The following is a 16,815-nucleotide window of genomic DNA, read 5'->3' as shown; positions in this document are numbered from 1 at the left end:
GACCTACAGCCGGCACCAGAAGGGGCGTCACCAGGGACAGCACACACCCCAAGGAAGGTGGCTCAGCCTCATGTCTGTGAAGGGAACCATGTGTTTCATCATCTCTGTTTCTCAAAAATTAATTTTGGATTTCTTTCTTTGGGGCCTCACTATGCAGCAATGGCTGCCTTAGAATCTCTATCTAAACCAGGCTGGTTTCACACTCAAAGTGATCCACCTGCCTCTGCCTCCCAAGAGCTGGGATTACAGGTGTCCAGAATTCCATTTTTCAATAATAAGGAAGGGAAAGGGGCCTAAGCACAGACCATCCCTCCTACCCTGCCCTCTAGCTTCCTCAGAATAAAAGGCCCACCTGTCAGAGGCGGGGCCGTATGCCTTAGCTGCCGAGTGATGTAAGCAGAGGTGGAACAAACAGTAGGAAAACACACATAACCCAGAACTTATGACACAATACAGATAACCACCACAGAGTTGGGAAATTCTGAGAATCTGTCAAGAAACCACAAAAGCTTAACATAAAAAAATAAAAAAAAATAAAAACCACTTCGGAGAGGGGAAGCCTAAAAAATGACTTGTAAACCAAAGCACAGACTGCCCACAATCCTCTAGACATGGTGAGGGATCAACCCAGCTCTGGGCTCCATCCCCATCTTCCTCCTGACTGTCCACTCTTGCATCTTCTTTGTGTGACTGCTTTAGTTGATCCTGTTTTAACCAGGACATTTTATGCCTATTGAGATAATGATTCTCAGCACCTGGTAATGGTCCACATTACTATCTAACAGGACCAAACGAATGCCCATCTTAGTTACACTCTGCAACCACCCCAAATCTGCTAAAGCACACTAGGTGACTAAGACCAAGACAAAAACTATCATCTAAGGACAGTGAGGTCAGTGTCTCCTCACCCTCCCAAGGAGACAGCTGCCTGAGGCTGAGGTGTGGCCACTACTTTTCTTTGGTCACATGCTGTAAGCTAAGGTGTTCAAGGAACAAGTCATCAGTGCAGGGTTGTAAGTACATCATTTGCTTCTACCTCTGCCAAGGTGAAAGATACTCCCTCATCCTCCTGGGCCAAAACACCACGAGTCTCTGGGACCTATCTCTACCACTACTACACCCACACACACAAGTCCTAGGCATGATGTCCCTGCCTTCCTCATGGCCCTGTACAATGTTCTGGGGTATGAATATCATCATACATGCACAACATGTGCTTGCAACCTGGAATCACTTGCATCTTCTACACCTATAAGTCACTAGATATCTGTGGGGCTGGCAGTACTTTTCCTCTTTTCAAAAGTCAAGTGTGGATACCATCCAAGCCTCAACAGCCACAGAATCCCACATCCCGGGCCCAGCGGATACTAGCACCCACTCTCTAAGACAGCGTGCACTCATTGCCTGGTTCTTGGATGGGATACTGGCCTCCTGATAACCAAGCATGTGGCCACACAGAGCAAAAAATGGACTTGTTACTCATGACCTACCGGGCACGTAATGTCTCAGGAGCACACTGCACAGACACCGCATGCCCACGCTAAGTAGGCAGTGGCAGTATCGTAATTCTTTCTTGACTGACTGTTCTTTCAGAGGACAGGAGAGGTGAACTGCACTGACCAACACCGTTCTCCACGGACTGATGCCTGAACAAAGGGCTTTTAAAAAGTGTGCCCTCAAGACCAAAAGTCCTTGCCTGAAGTCTTTGATGTCCACTTGCTATGTCTCTTATGCAAGTCTGCCCACCAGGTTCAGCAGTCACCTGGCTGGGCCTTTGCAGGACATGGGGATGCAACATACAAAGGCAGATAAAGCCATAAGGAAGAGCTATCATCTCTCCATGTCAAGCAACTCTAACAACTATGGGTTAAGTCAGCTGTTTAGGAAACCCATTGCCCAGAGTACCACGCCCTGTATACAACTAAAGCCAAAACAAGCTGCTCCACCCATGTCACTGCTGCCACACTCAACTGCCCGGCTTGAACGCTTTGAGAACGGCCTGGGTTCATCTCCTTCCCCAGCACAGCAATGACAGCCCTGCTCCTCTCCTCTGGGCCCCTGATAAGAACAGCCCTAACTCCCCTGCTCAGTACCGTGGCTGCAGACCATCTAACAGGCTCTAAGAGCCAACAGCATGCCAGCCCCGCGGCCTCCAGTGCAACAGCTTCTCTTCACTAGCGGACCCACAAGGGAACTGCCATTTGCCTTCCCACTCCAGCTACACTGCAACCAGACGCCCGCGCCGTTCACTGTGCCCCGCTGAGGTTAGCCTTTGAGAGCCCCGAGTGTTCTGGCACATCAGGATACAAGTCACAGCAGCCTGCTGGTCCTTCACTGTCTCTCTTGCTCTACTTCCTAGCATGGAAAAGCAAGCTCCAGTTGCTCCATCTCCAATGGATAGAGAGAGATCCACAGACTTTACTCTGAGGATAATCAGCAGAGCCCAGGCACGTAGGAGGCTGTGCTGTGAACAGGGCTGAATATGGAAAAGAGGAAAAGGCCAGCCTATAGGAAGAGCTAGGACCGTTTGCTTCCTGTATGTCCAGGCTCAGCTCCACAACCAGTTACTGGCACTATGGATGCAAAGGTAACCAAGGCAGAATGCTAGCACCTAAAAAGGCAGCATGAGAAAGCGGGGCAAAGACAGAACAGCAAGCCACATCAGGAAGAATGAATTCAAAGAACATAAGACATGTGGAGAAATTCAGGGGAGAACAGAGGATTTCAGGACTCTCAGGGGCAGGGGCGGGGAGGATGGAGGATGTGCAGGTGTGCTGTGTGGGTGGGCCACTGGGACAGGCAGGAGGGCAGGTCTCAGGGGCTCAGCTGGAAACCTGGGAAATGCAGGGGACAATGTAAGTACACTAGGAACAATGCAGCCCGGACAGCCCAAGGAGGGGAATGGTAGAAAGATGGCAGGGGCTGGAGAGTGCACAGAGAGCAGAGTCACAGTGCAAGAGGCCAAATGCAAACTTAGTCAAAGAGACCGGGTCTGAATTATAGAAGAGGACTGGAAGGCATGCTAAAGACCAGCAGTGCCTTGCCAGCCAGCAACAGGAACAAAAAGGCTATTTCTCTAGCTTATACAATGGGGCAGCTCCCTTCATGAAGAGAAGAAACATGGGGCCAGGGAACACCTTGTAAAGATGGACTGGAGACCAGTGGCCACTAGGATACGCTGTAACACCAACTGATCTGTCCAGTAGCCCTAAGCAAAGGGCCCAGCTCAGAGCCTTGCTGGGGTGTGAGCATCCCACAGTACTCCCATCTCACCTGCATCCAAATGTTGTCTGCAGCAGTGTAGTGATTCCCACGCAGAAGAAAATGGTCCCGATGAGCTGGCTGGTGGCCCACTGGTCATCCCCCACGCACATGGCATCAGCCAGCAAAAACGGCACTGCGATTGTGCCACTGAAACACGTCAGGTAGTGCTGCTCAAGGAGAGACAAGGAGAAAGGTAAACCTGCCCTTGCTTTTGCTCGATTTGCCCCTACAGTTGTTGCCCGGGTGTGTTTAAGACATGCAGACCATATAAAGAATCTCTGGTTAAGCAAACTTATACATTCTAATCATGTGTCCAGCCATAGTTTGTCACTTTCCTTTCCCTACTGCCCATTTGCAAGACATCACTGGCATGAATTCACATCAGTACACAAGAAGTTCAATAGAAGTTCAGGTATTTCTGACCAGAGATAGCTACTTGTTCTCACTAACGCTTCTCTAACCTGCTAACTGCATTGTGCTGATCCGTTCTTGCAGTCTTGACAGAGACCCTAGTCAGGCATCCCTAGGGCTGGATTTGGTAAGACCTTGTTTTGCTCACGATCTATAGTGTCAGGCTCACTCTGGAATCCGGGGTGTACCAAAACTAGCTATAGGGCCCAAGCTGATCGCAGACTCATAATCCTCCTGCTCCAGATAGCTCCTGTTATACAGAGAACGGAATGCACCGAACCCGGCTGACACACTCATGTTTTACACCTGCATTCCTAGGATACTAGTCTGTGTGGCCTTTTCATTTGTCTTTAGCCAGCTCAGGTCACGGTGATTTCATAGCAGAAGGCATTTTCTACCTTGTTATGTGATCTGGCACCAGCGGACAAATATTAACCTGTTGCAGTTATGGCAGAGTTCAAGGGCGCAGTGGCTGCAGGAATCCCTAGGCAGGAACTCCATGCTACCCTTCCTCACTGCCGTAGCTCTTGAAGATAGACAGCCCAGCATACACAACTCATTCCCCCTTCCCCCCAACTTCCTAGTTCTTTCTTCCTGTTCTGTAAACTTCCTCATTTTGTTCCCCCACAGCTTCCCTTTCAGCCCAAGGCAGAGAAGCACACTGACTGCAGCTCAAATGCACAGGTGTGTTCTGTTGACAACTTCTCATAGAGTGCACAATGGACTGTGTATTGTTAAGAGTAGGAGGCGAAAAGAGTTGCTACTCCCATCTGACTATTCCAGAAACATCTATAATAGAAAGATCTGAAAGGTGTGCCCCTTAGGTCCTAGGTCCAGGGCACCTGACCCGAGCTGTTATTCACCAAGCCCACTCAGCCCTCCTGTTGCTGCGTGGGGAGGAAAACTCAACCAGGCACCAGTGGGGGCCAGGCACAGGACAGCTCCAAGGAAGCAAGCAAGCAAGACTGACTTTCCCAGCACTCGAAAAAACCTTAGGGGAATTGATCACACAAACTTGAGCAAGGAAGTGTGGAAGTTCAGACTTCAAAACAGGATTCAAACTCAACATAGCAGTCAGAAGCCAGGTACTGAGAAGTGAGTCCCCCGCCTGCCCCTTTTCTCAAAAAGCCACTTTAATCCTGTAAGCTGGACATGGGTACCAAGCATCAGCACCAAATCTACAGTAGACCTGTCTATTGCCAGCCTCCCCATCCTGCTGGAAGCCACAGCAGACTAAGACTAGGAGGCAGCAAATTTCCCTTCCCTTATGTCCTGGCCAACAGACACTTGCCATGACTGTGGATTGCAAAGGTCAGGGGGTGGAGGTCAAAGCTAATTACTGTTTTCTGTTCCTTCCTTCTTCTACTCTGCCTTCCCTATAGCAAGGAAAAGATGGTAACCTTTTCTCCTTCATATTGCCTCACTTCTTTGTCCCCTGAATATTTACTTCCCAGATCTTTTCTTCTTTTGAAACTTGGAGAATAGAGAGATGGCTTAGCAGTTTAAGAACATATATTATTCTCACAGAAAACTGGAGTTTGATTCCCCAAACCCTCATCAGGCAATGGAATCCAGCACCTATGGCCGTCATAGCCTCCGGCAGTCACGTGCAAACCACACATAATACACAGAATTAAAAGTAATAAAATAACATTTAAAAATAAAAATAGACTATCTTGAAAACCTAGCTGGTAGATAGTACAAGCATTAGCCCAGTTGCCACACACCGAGAAGAGCCACCATACCTGCAAGCCCAGGAATATGCACAAGTACCAGGGAGGGACATCTTCTATAGTGTAGATCATATCCGATCTCTGGGGGTCCAGGCTCCCAGTGCTGTCCAGCGTCTCTGCAAGAGAGCTCTGGAGTCGAGAGGAGAAAAGAGAGGCTCAGTCACTGCCCAGAATGACGCTGGCGCTGTTCAACTTAGCCCAGCCTCCTCTACTGCCCAGAACCACCTTCTGCTGGTGTAGCCATTCTGTCAGCTGAGATAACGCTCAGAATAAGGGCTCCATCTTCTATGACATCAGCTCGTCCCAAGAGCACCAATCCTGACCAAAACTTCTACCCAAGCCTAATGACTCAAATTTTGATTTTGGCTTTATTTATTTAAAAAGAAAAAGACAATAAAATATTTCTACATTTCTAATACTTTATGTGACAAACATTTTTTTAAAATGTTTTTATTTTTATTTAAAGATTTATTTATTTATTATCGTGCATACAGTGCTCTGCTTGCATATACTCCTACAAGCCAGAAGAGGGCACCATATCACATTACAGATTATTATGAGCCACCATGTGGTTGCTGGGAATTGAACTCAGGACCTTTGGAAGAGAAGATGGCGCTCTTAACCACTGAGCCATCTCTCCAGCCCCGACAAAAAAGATTTTTAAAATGTTAAGTACTGCCTGCTTCTGAAGGCCAAGATCAACAAGACAACTAAATCAGCCCAGCCATTTAGTCAGCCTTGACATCAGCTCATAAAGCCCTGCCTTTCTTTACATGGAGTCTTAAAACTGCTCTGGTTTCTAAGACTCTGCAAACAACCGCATTTCTTAGAATCTGAGTTGCAAGTCTGAGGTGGTTGGAATGGGATGCCCCCATAATCTGGGACACTTGAACACCTGGTCCCCAGGTAGTGGCTGTTTGTGGAGGATTAAGAGGCAAGGCTTTGCTGGAGGAAGTATGTCACTAGGAACAGGCATCTCTCCTTTCTCTGTGTGGTTCTAGAGTTGAGCGCTCAGCTGCCTGCCTACTGCCATGCTCCCTGCCATGATGGTCATGGAACCATAAGCTTCAAATAAACCTTGGTCACGGTATTTTATCATAGTAATACACAATATATTTTTTAAAATTACTTTGTACCTAGCAATCAAAATAATAGAAAACAAAATAAAAGTGTTTCACCAAAAAAAAAAAAAAAAGGATAGAGATAATATTGTGACCCTGGAGCCCATGTCTGATGGATCAGGCCCTCGTTTGAGCTGCTGACTCCATGCGCTCCTAACCTAGTTTTACTTGAAAGGGGGACCATTGTCTTGGGGTTGAATCCCTTTCCACAGATGTGCTAGCACTCTGCCTCACTGTCTACAGTTTAAAGGTACAATCTAATGAAGCTGACACTAGGCACAAATGTTACCAACACTTGCCTCGGTCCCAGCAGCAGCAGATGTTGGCAGGCTGACACTGTTGAAGATACTACAATGGCAATGTGTCTTTAGAAAGCTGAAAGAGTAGCAGTGACAAAGTGTAATGTGCATGTAAGACACGAGGAAAGGCTCAGGGGGCCCAGGCCACTCAAGCGTCACGCTTTCAAAAGAAGGTCTGGCCTTACCTGACACCATCTCCTAGGTGCTTTGCTTTTGTTCTTGGGATTTAAGAATAATATTTTTTCCCCTCTAAAGCCTTGGGTAAGGTAACAGTTTACACAACAATGTGATTTACTGCAGGGTCCTTAGGTTACCTGTTATCAGCGTGTTCTCTGAGAAGCTACCATGGCCAGCCATTCCTAAGAGGCTGGTTCCTGATAAAACTTTCCATGCCAAAGCTCAAGTGAGCCTCCCTAGCTGGCAGCGTTTCATGGGAGCTATCATCAGACATTGCTGCAGGAGAATTACAACACCACCTGCCTGCACTGGGAGAAAGGTGGCTGCAAGTCTGTGCGTAGTGTCTCTCTAAGTCTGCTATTTGTCTTTTTCCAACCAGGACTTTAATCTGCAGCTTCTCTCTATAATGAAGGATGAGAATTGAATGGAGTCGATAAATCATTAAGAAATGATGGGACCCCCCAAAAAAAAAAAAAAAAAAAAAAAAAAACCAAAAAAGCCGGGCGTGGTGGCGCACGCCTTTAATCCCAGCACTCGGGAGGCAGAGGCAGGCGGATCGCTGTGAGTTCGAGGCCAGCCTGGTCTAAAAAGCAAGTCCAGGACATCCAAGGCCACACAGAGAGACCCTGTCTCAAAAAACCAAAAAAAAAAAAAAAAAACAAAAAAAAAAAAAAAAAAAAAAAAAAAAGAAATGATGGGACCCAAAGGCAACTCCTGAAACACTTGTCTAGTGACAGGACTAAGAACAAACCGGGCTCACCACACAAGGTAAATTCAGCACTGTCACATACCTTGCACAAAGTAGTAAAACCTAATAGAAAAAGAAACCTCTTCTTTAGTATATGCTATAGTTTACCTAATGACCCTCTGAAGATCAATGTGTTAAAGGCTTCTTCAAGGGTAGCAACATCCAAAGACAGCATGGTCCTTTAAGAGATAGACCTCAGTTCCGAGGCCAGTCTACAGACTGAGTACCAGGATGGCCAGAGCTGCACAGAGGAACCCTGCCTTGAAAATCCAAAACCCAAAATAAACCAAAAATGAGATAGACCTCATCTTTGCCTCTTCTGGCTCCACAATCATACAGAGAGAGAAGGGGGGGGGGGGCGGTGGGAGACAGAGACAGAGAGGAGAAAGAGAAGGGGAGAGAGAGAGAGAGAGAGAGAGACAGAGAGAGAGAGAGAGAGACAGAGAGAGAGGGGGAAGAGGGGAGAGGGGAGAGAGATGAGGGATGGGGGTGTGCATGAGCAATGGAGCTAACTCATGGACATGTATCGCTCTGGAAGCTGGAGCAGAGGACTACAAGCAAATGCCTTAAAAAAAAAAATCAGACACAAAGGTCTGTGTTCTTGCAGTGCTCTGTGAAAGCTACTTGGCCCTGTCCCTTTTTGCTTTCTGGATCAGGATGTGAGCACTTGCTCTTATGTGCCATGAGGAGCTATCAATCAGGTAATGCCCACTGAGGCTGCCCATCTTCTACTTCCAGACCTTTGAAGCCAGAATAGAACTCTCTTTTCTTCATTTCATTATAGTGATGCAAAATAGAAAAGTATACAAACATGGTCACTCAAATTTTGTTTAAAAAACAAATAATGACAAAGCATAATAGCAATAACTTTACATATACATGTGTGTGTATATATATATATCATATACATGTGTATATGTATATACAAATGCATGCCTATAATCACATATATACACACATGCATACTTACATACACACACACACACACACACACACACACACACACACACACACACACACACACATATATATATATATATATATATATATATATATATATATATATATATATACATGCTTTTGAATACCATATTGGTAGTTCAGATATCCACCTTAGGTACACTTACCTTGTACTTTAATTTTTATTTAGATACCAGAGAGTCATGATAATTTCCTTAGAGTCTGAGTCACCTCTGTAATCAGACTTGACTTTCGGTCTTCAAGCTCTTGGCCACTGTTCTCAGGTATCTAGCTAAGGCTTTTTACAAATACCCATATAATGACTCTTAAGAGCTTTGAACCTTAATTGCTACTAAGGCAATTAAAAACCTAGTAATTATGACTCTTCCATTACAAAACAAACATACAGACAACCCCCACCCCCAGGCCCAAAGCAAAGACCCCCTTGGCCCTCCAGAAACACAGCGTCAGAGTAGGAAGGGGCCCGTGGCTACCTTCTCTGCGATGCCATTCTCTGTGGTGTAGATTGCCATGAGCTCAGTGTCTTCATTGTCTTGCTCTCCACTGGACGTGGCCCCACCATTGATCACCACCTGAGGAGAAAGGCTACACTGAGAGACTGTTTCAGCACTTGCCACTCTGCCACAGAGAAACGTGGTTTTTCGAAAAGGCCTCCCATAATTATTCTGAGAGCCCTGAACTGCATTTTAGATATCACAGGAGCAAAGTTTGTTTTCTTAAATGAAACTCTGATGGGTACAGGCTATTTTAAATGGGGTTAGTGTGGAGCTTCCCAGAAGATGCCTCATAAGGTAGAGCTGCGTGAGCCCGAGCCTACCAGGGAAGATAGAAATGGAACATTCCAAAGAAATCAATCCCTAGCCATAGGATCCCAACTCCATTCAGGGCAAGAAGGTGACTGGTAAGCCAGTGTTGCTCCTGAGTGGTGGTGTTGTCTAAGCTGCTTTGGTTGAGATCACTTCCTCAGGAACCACCAAGGCAACTGCCTGTCTGCTCTAGAAAGGAAGTGTTCAGTCAGAGGACTGTAACTAGACAGCCTGCTGTGTGTAGCTACCTAAGTCACGAGGCAGCGGGAGGACGGGCCCATTTTGGATGTAGTCAAAGGAGGTCTAGCCGATGCTATGTGTTCTTTGGTGAGGATCAACATTATTTACTTGGTTAGAAACAAGAAACAATACACTTTGATTCCTTAACTAAATGGTTCCATTCCTGGGGTCTCTTCTAATACTTGGGTGGGGTGGAAGAGGCTTTAACCCCAAGACAGTAAGCACTGTGTAAGTATAACAATAACTAATCATAACCTAGTTATATCCATACACTACAAAGAAAATGGACCTCGTGTGTATATAAGTTTGTGGGTGCCTGGGAAGGGCAAAAGAAGGCATTAGATCCCCTGAAGCTCAAGTTGCAGGCAGTTATGAGCTACCTAAGCCAGCTTGAGTCCTGGGAACTGAACCCAGGCCTCTAAGAAGCAAGAACTCTTTTTATCTTTTTTATGTATTTATTTTATGTATGAGTGCTCTATCTGTATGGACGAGGTCATGCCAGAAGAGGGCATCAGATCTCATTATAGATGGTTGTGAGCCACCACGTGGTTGCCGGGAATTGAACTCAGGACCTCTGGAAGAGCAGCCAGTGCTCTTAACCTCTGAGTCATCCCTCCAGCCCTGGAATGCTCTTAACTGCTAACCCAATCTTTCTAGTACAAGGAGAGTGATTCTTACATGGAATCTGTAACATCAAGGAAAATCACACACAACTTAACTAAGCGGTAACAGCAACACTACTTGTCTGTTTGGGGGGACAAGGCTGTGCTCTATACCTACACCGTCCTGAAGCCCATGACACTCCTGCTTCAGGCCCCAAGTGCTGGCACCATGGGATGGTGCCATTGCAGCTGGCTTCAGAATGTTTATAAAAAACAGGAGACAGAGGCAGGGGGATCTCCAAATACTTTATTTAAAACAAACAAACAAAAAAGTATGATGGCGCACGCCTTTAACCCCAGCACTGGGAGGCAGAGGCAGGTGGATCGCTGTGAGTTCGAGGCCAGCCTGGTCTACAAAACAAGTCCAGGACAGCCAGGGCTACACAGAGAAACCTTGTCTCGAAAATAATAATAATAATAATAATAAAAATTAAAAAATAAAAACAAAATAAACAAAACAAACCAGGAGACAGAGGCAGGGGGATCTCTGATTTTGACAGGTCTAATAGTAAGTACCAGGCCAATCAGAAATACATAGTGAGATCTTGTTTAGGGAGGGGGGAACACAAATTATATTGCTTAGAAGTATATAATTGTAATAAAAATTCCATATATAGGAATTAGAGGGATGGGTCCGTGGTTAAAAGCACTGGCTGCTCTTGCAGAGGACCAAGGTTCAATTCCCAGCATCCACATGGGCGCTTACAACCACCCTATATAAATAATTCCAGTTCCATGGGATCTAAGGATGAGACCCTATCTCACAAACCACAACCACAAAAACAAAGCATAAATTAGCAAAAGACAAATACGCAGTTTAAATTCCAACACTCTGAAATAAATACACACAAAAAAAGAAAACAGTGATGATGGCCAAAGAGAACAACTGTACAGTGTAATACAGAGAGAGAGACTGACAACTCATAAAAAAGCACCCCAAATCAACAGAGGAAGGGGAGAGAGAGGCCTGTACAAGACAAATGAAACAGGGGTTCACAAGGTCCTACTCCTAGGTGAGAAAAACTGGAAGTTGATGGCTGATGAGACAGGAAGAGTCAACTTTCTTTAGGGGTACAGTCTCTTGCAGGCTGCCCAGGTGAATGCTCTATACCAGAGGTTCTCAACCTGTGGATGAGAACCCTTGGGAAGTTGACATGGGTTGCATAACAGATATCTTTCAGATTGGATATTTATATTATGATTTCTCACAGTAGCAAAGTTACAGTTATGAAGTAGCAACAGAATAACTGTATAGTTGGGGGTTCCCACAGCCTGCGGAACTTAATGAAAGGATTTCTGCATTAGGAAGGTTGAGAGCCACTGCTCTACACTCGTGCACATATACCTGACAGCACTAACTGGACTCTGCAATATGAAGAGGAGGATGGGGTAAAGTTGGAAGTATAGGAAGGTTCTGGGAGAAGTTAAGACATGGTCAGGACGTTGAATACAAACATAGTACATTGTATACTTGCATAAAATTCTCAAAGAATATGTAAATAAAAATAAGCATATTGCTGAGTTTAAAACTAGTCTGGGCTACATAGCAGGAGGCTGTCTAAAGACAGGGAGGATGAGGGGAAGGGAGAAGGAGGGAAGACAGGAAACTGGGAAATTCACATACTGACAAAAAGTCCAAGCAATATTATTTAAAAAAAAAAAACTATAATAATGGTAATGGCCTCCCCAGTGGCCCTATGCTTGGGCCAAGGACAGCAACCTTTAATTTTTGCTCCTCACACTACCTGGCTATGCTGATCTGGTATAGTCAGTATGTGCCCGTGTCCCATCTGCACACTGGTTTTTTAAAACAGAAGACAATTAACAACACATCCCCATATATTACCAGTGGTTGGTGCTAATCAAGGGGGCATTTTACTTTCCTTTTCCTTTCATGTACTTTGGTAGTTTTATAATGAATACAAGTTCTTTCTCCAAGAGGGAGTCATTAAAAAGAATAAAGAGCGACGCAACATATGAGCATAAAGTTCCTTGGACTGAGGAATTCCAGAGAGATTTCCAAGCCACTTACTTCTGTAGCTGGGAAAACTGAACCATCAAAAAATTAAATTTCTTATTTGAAAGCATGTAGAGCCACATCTAAGTTTAAAGTCTGCCAGAGATCTCAATGAGCACACTCTAACGGGGCAGAATTTTCTTACATTACCTTGAGCAAAGGTCTGCTTCTAAAACCTATTTTTATCCAGGTACATCTCTAATCCTAGCTCTCAGAAGGCTGAGGCAGGAGGATTGTGGGTCTGGGGCCAACCTGGACCAGAGCAAGACCCTACTATACCAAAAAACAAAACAAGCACAAAACAGACAGACAAAATTCTAAATCACCCTACAGCTTCTTACATAAACAACTGGGTTTGTGACACGGTTTGCCTGTACTGCCTGCAGCAAGATCCATGTTCCCAGCCAAATGCAAGTCTGCACTTGAAGCTCCAGCATTCCATACTGCACCACAGCAACACTCAGCCCACTGAGACGCCAGGGAGAAGACACAGGCAAGCGGGCCTTCCTACCACAACACAAAGCACCCTGCTTCTTGGGGAACAAGGGTGTTTTGGAACTGGGTGGAGGACACAGTTATACAACACACTGACTGTATGATACGTCTATGACATCTTTATTTCAAATATTATGTTATATGAACTGTATCTCAGAAAAATTTTTTGAGACAGGCTCTCAAAATGTAGCCCAGGCTAGCCTCACACTGCTGACCGTCTCTAGCCTTGGCATCCTGAGTGCTGGGATTACAGGAGAGTAGCATCAGTAGAGCCAGCCTCCATACATCTGAAAGTTTTTACATGGTACCGAAAACAACAGATTTTGGCAAGCGTTCACAATTCTAACCGCTCTCCTAATTCTCTCGGTTCATATACACACAACAAGCACTCCTTGGACTAAACAAAAGTGCAGATACGTCCCAGGAAAACAAGACTCAATCCTGATACTCTACAGGAGGCCCATCTAGAGTGGGTACTGGGTGGCAGGCTAGGGAATTCTAGCTTAACTTAGGAGGCTTTGGGGGAGCAGGAGGGGAGGCCAAGCCCAGCTACTTGGGCTATAGCAGAAGGTGGGGAGGTAGGCTAAAGTCAAAGGCAGCATCAGGAGCTGAGGTGGGCAGATGTAGGATTAACAGCATGAGGGCACAGACAGATGCACTGCAGTAAATGGGGGCTTTGAGGTTAGTACAACGGGCCGCACCCCAGTCACAGGCCAGTGCTAGGGCAGAGGACTCAAAAAGGGAGAGAAAAAAAAAAATCATATGCTAAAGTCAATTCTTCAGAAGTACTGAGGGGGGGTATGTCCAGGGAACAAAGATAAAAGGCGCTGGTGGTGTAACATTTTCACTTTGTGACCTTCTGCATGGTCTTGGAATGCTTTTTAAACTGTAGGGTTTGGGTTTTGATCTGCACTATTAACGTGGCTCATAGGGTAAAGCAGCTTTGTGCAGAGCTGACACTGAGCTAGACATGGGCAGTAAGTGCAGCTAGATCAGGAGTGACCTGCAGGGATAGGGTTGGGCATTTGGGCATATTGGTCCCACATCACTGAGATAAGAAACACAAAATGTAAGTTCAATTCCCAGCATCCATATGGTAGCTCAAAACCCACTATAACTCCTGTCGCAGGGAATCCAGGCTCTGCATGCATGTGGTACACAGAGATACACTCGGGCAAACCATACATACACATAAAGTCAGATTTAGAAAAACAAGAAAAAAAAATAGCTGGTTGTGGTTCTGACCCCAGTTTCAAGGGGCTGTGTCTAGTGACAACTGTTTTGCCTATAGAGTCTGGGAGCTGTGGAGAACAGCTCATGAGAGATAGGGAATGCACCAGAGACCTAGCTAAGCTTGCTTTTGCAGCCAACCCACTCATTAATCTATTAATTGCATTCACACACAGATTATCCACTTAAAAGGGCAGAGCTTTAGCCTCTTCTTAAAAGTCCCACCTGGTAACATCTCTTCATATTTCCTAACAGGGATTAAATTCCAAAATGAGAGATTTGGAGGAAACAGACCACGGAACCACAGTAGGCTGCTCTATGCCAGTGCTTGTAAGCCTCACTTTGGAGAGAGGTGAAAATGCCTAACCCAAGGGCATCCTAACTGCCGCCCACCGCTCTATGTGAGGGCTGGGACACAATCTATACAGTTTCACTATGGGCCAGGGGCAGCCATGTCATAAGTTCCCTTAAAAGACCAGGTGGGATAGAGCCCAGTGCAGCTGCAGGGGCACCCAGAGGAGACCAGGGCTGAGAGGTGCGGAAGCCATGCTCTCCAGGGCTGAGAGGTGCGGAAGCCATGATCCCCAGGGCTGAGAGGTGCAGAAGCCATGATTCCCAGGGCTGAGAGGTGCAGAAGCCATGATTCCCAGGGCTGAGAGGTGCAGAAGCCAGGATCTGCAGAGCTGAGAGGTGCGGAAGCCATGATCCCCAAGGCCTGTGAACTTATGCCGTGGTATCAGCTACTCCAGAGGGGTTTGTTTCAACGTGGCCACCAGAATGAGGCCGAGGGCTGTACAGACTGTAAGAACAGAGGATTAAGACGAAAACCCCAGCATAGAATGGGCAAGATGAGCAAGAAAGCCCAGTGCTGGCTGAGGAGCTGTTCTCATTTGACAGCTGCAGAGACGTGAGCCCGGGGAGTCGACCACACAGCAGGATAGTCTCGACTCCCAAGACAAGCTGGCCTACACAAACTGGACTCAGTGGGCAAACAGACCACAGAAGGAGTCTCAGAGTTGGGTAGGAAGGGATGGGAGGCAGAAGGGTGAATATGTTCAAATTACACTGTATGGAACAAAAAAACAGAGGTTTTGCTGTATCAGCCAGCTTCAGGGCAGCTGATGGTGTGTGAGGTCTGAACTACATCTCCTGGAATGTATGCCATCCCTCCCTCCCACCTACAATTTGAGAAGCTGGACTACATGTTACTTCCTAGCAGTACGGAGGTAAAAAATGAAGACTCTCTCCAAAATGCAGTAAGCATTGAAATGGTTTTAAAACATTCACAATAGTGTGTGCTTCCTTCCTTGGTTAACCCGAGCAGGTCCCTGAGGCTGGCTGAGAGTACAGCCCATACCGGGTTGGCTCACAGACATCACTGGAGACAGTTGATATTCAACGCCACGATGTTCGCTGAAAACACACGTTGTTAAAATCTGTCCTACAACTACTCGAGAAAGGAACTAAAAAGTAGGAGATCCTCTTACCGGGAGAGTAAAGAAATTGGGGTGCTTCGCTTCCTCTTCATATTTGCCTTCCGTGGACCCCCCAGCCTCCACTGATTTGGATGTGGTGTTCTTGCCGATACCCATCATTAAGGAAGGTTGAGCAACCTACACAGCTGTTGGCTCGGAGTGGTTACAGAGAAGGCTTGTCCAAGCCGGCGGCGCAACACCAGAGGCAGCTCTTCAGCACCTGGAACACTGGATTCTCAGAAGGAGACTTCTGTCATCTCTTATCACCTACAAAAGATGGTGCAGGAGAGTCAGAGAAAACAGACATGGGACCCAGAGTCATCAGACTCCCTGCACAGAAACAGTCCATGGCCACATGCACCCAAACAGCTGAAAAGACCCCACCAATGCTTTTCAAGACCCCACCCTCTTCAGCTACAGTCAACCACCACTGGGCGCCGAAAAGAGAAGCACAGAAATAGTATGGCAATATATTAGAATAAGGCTGGGTGGAGGTGGCACACGCCTTTAATCCCAGCACTTGGGAGGCAGAGGCAAGTGGATTGCTGTGTGTTCGAGGACAACCTGGTCTATAAAGCCCAGGACAGTCAAGGCTACATACACAGAGAAACCCTGTCTCGAACCACCCCGACCCCCACCCCCATTAGAATACTAGGAAGATAAAAACCAGCTTAAGGTATTCCTCCGATGTGCATGAATCCTGGACTACCTTATAGAACATTCTGCAGTGATGAAAATGTTCTCCACCTGGTCTGTCCAGCTGGTATCACTTGTCAACTGGCACTTAACAAGTGGCTTTTGCCAATACAGAAGTGAATTCTAATTAACACTTAAGACAACGCAGATATAGCCAGTTTATCAAAATTGGACTCCCTACCTATGTCCTATGGAAGGCAGAAAGCATTGAACATCCAATGAAAGATAAAAATACCCTTGGATATTGGCTGTGCAGAATTCAAGCAAGGAAACAACAGCACTGATTAGAATACCAGAAAAAGGAGTCAAAAACATGCAAGCTGGAACAGATAATATAGTTTAAAAAGGAAACCCAAAACCTCCCCCTCCCTCTACCTCCCCCAGAGTGGAGGTAACATAAGAAGTGGGAAGAGAGAGATCACAGCTACTCAATCCAAGGTGGATATGACAAGCCTAAGGA

The 16,815-nt window shown here is 46.1% G+C and overlaps 1 protein-coding gene across 3 annotated transcripts in view; it reads right to left on the bottom strand.

Annotated features, from left to right (window-relative positions):
- The window catches only part of SLC23A2 (solute carrier family 23 member 2), a 101,962-nt gene that overhangs the window by 37,936 nt on the left and 47,211 nt on the right, over nucleotides 1-16,815 (bottom strand). For all 3 annotated transcript variants that reach the window (XM_084776865.1, XM_084776867.1, XM_084776866.1), the window contains exons 2-5: nucleotides 15,672-15,926; nucleotides 9,208-9,306; nucleotides 5,421-5,537; nucleotides 3,274-3,431 (exon numbers count right to left, since the gene is read on the bottom strand). In XM_084776865.1, coding sequence (XP_084632991.1) covers nucleotides 3,274-3,431; nucleotides 5,421-5,537; nucleotides 9,208-9,306; nucleotides 15,672-15,779 — 482 coding nt within the window. In that variant the 5' untranslated portion in view covers nucleotides 15,780-15,926. The remainder of the gene's footprint in view (nucleotides 1-3,273; nucleotides 3,432-5,420; nucleotides 5,538-9,207; nucleotides 9,307-15,671; nucleotides 15,927-16,815) is intronic.

The sequence above is a fragment of the Acomys minous genome (assembly GCF_964271855.1).
Source record: "Acomys minous genome assembly, chromosome: 3".
In the NCBI taxonomy this organism is placed as follows: Eukaryota; Metazoa; Chordata; class Mammalia; order Rodentia; family Muridae; genus Acomys; species Acomys minous.
The sequence above is the reverse complement of the archived record's forward strand: the minus strand, read 5'-3'. Positions and strand labels throughout refer to the sequence as shown.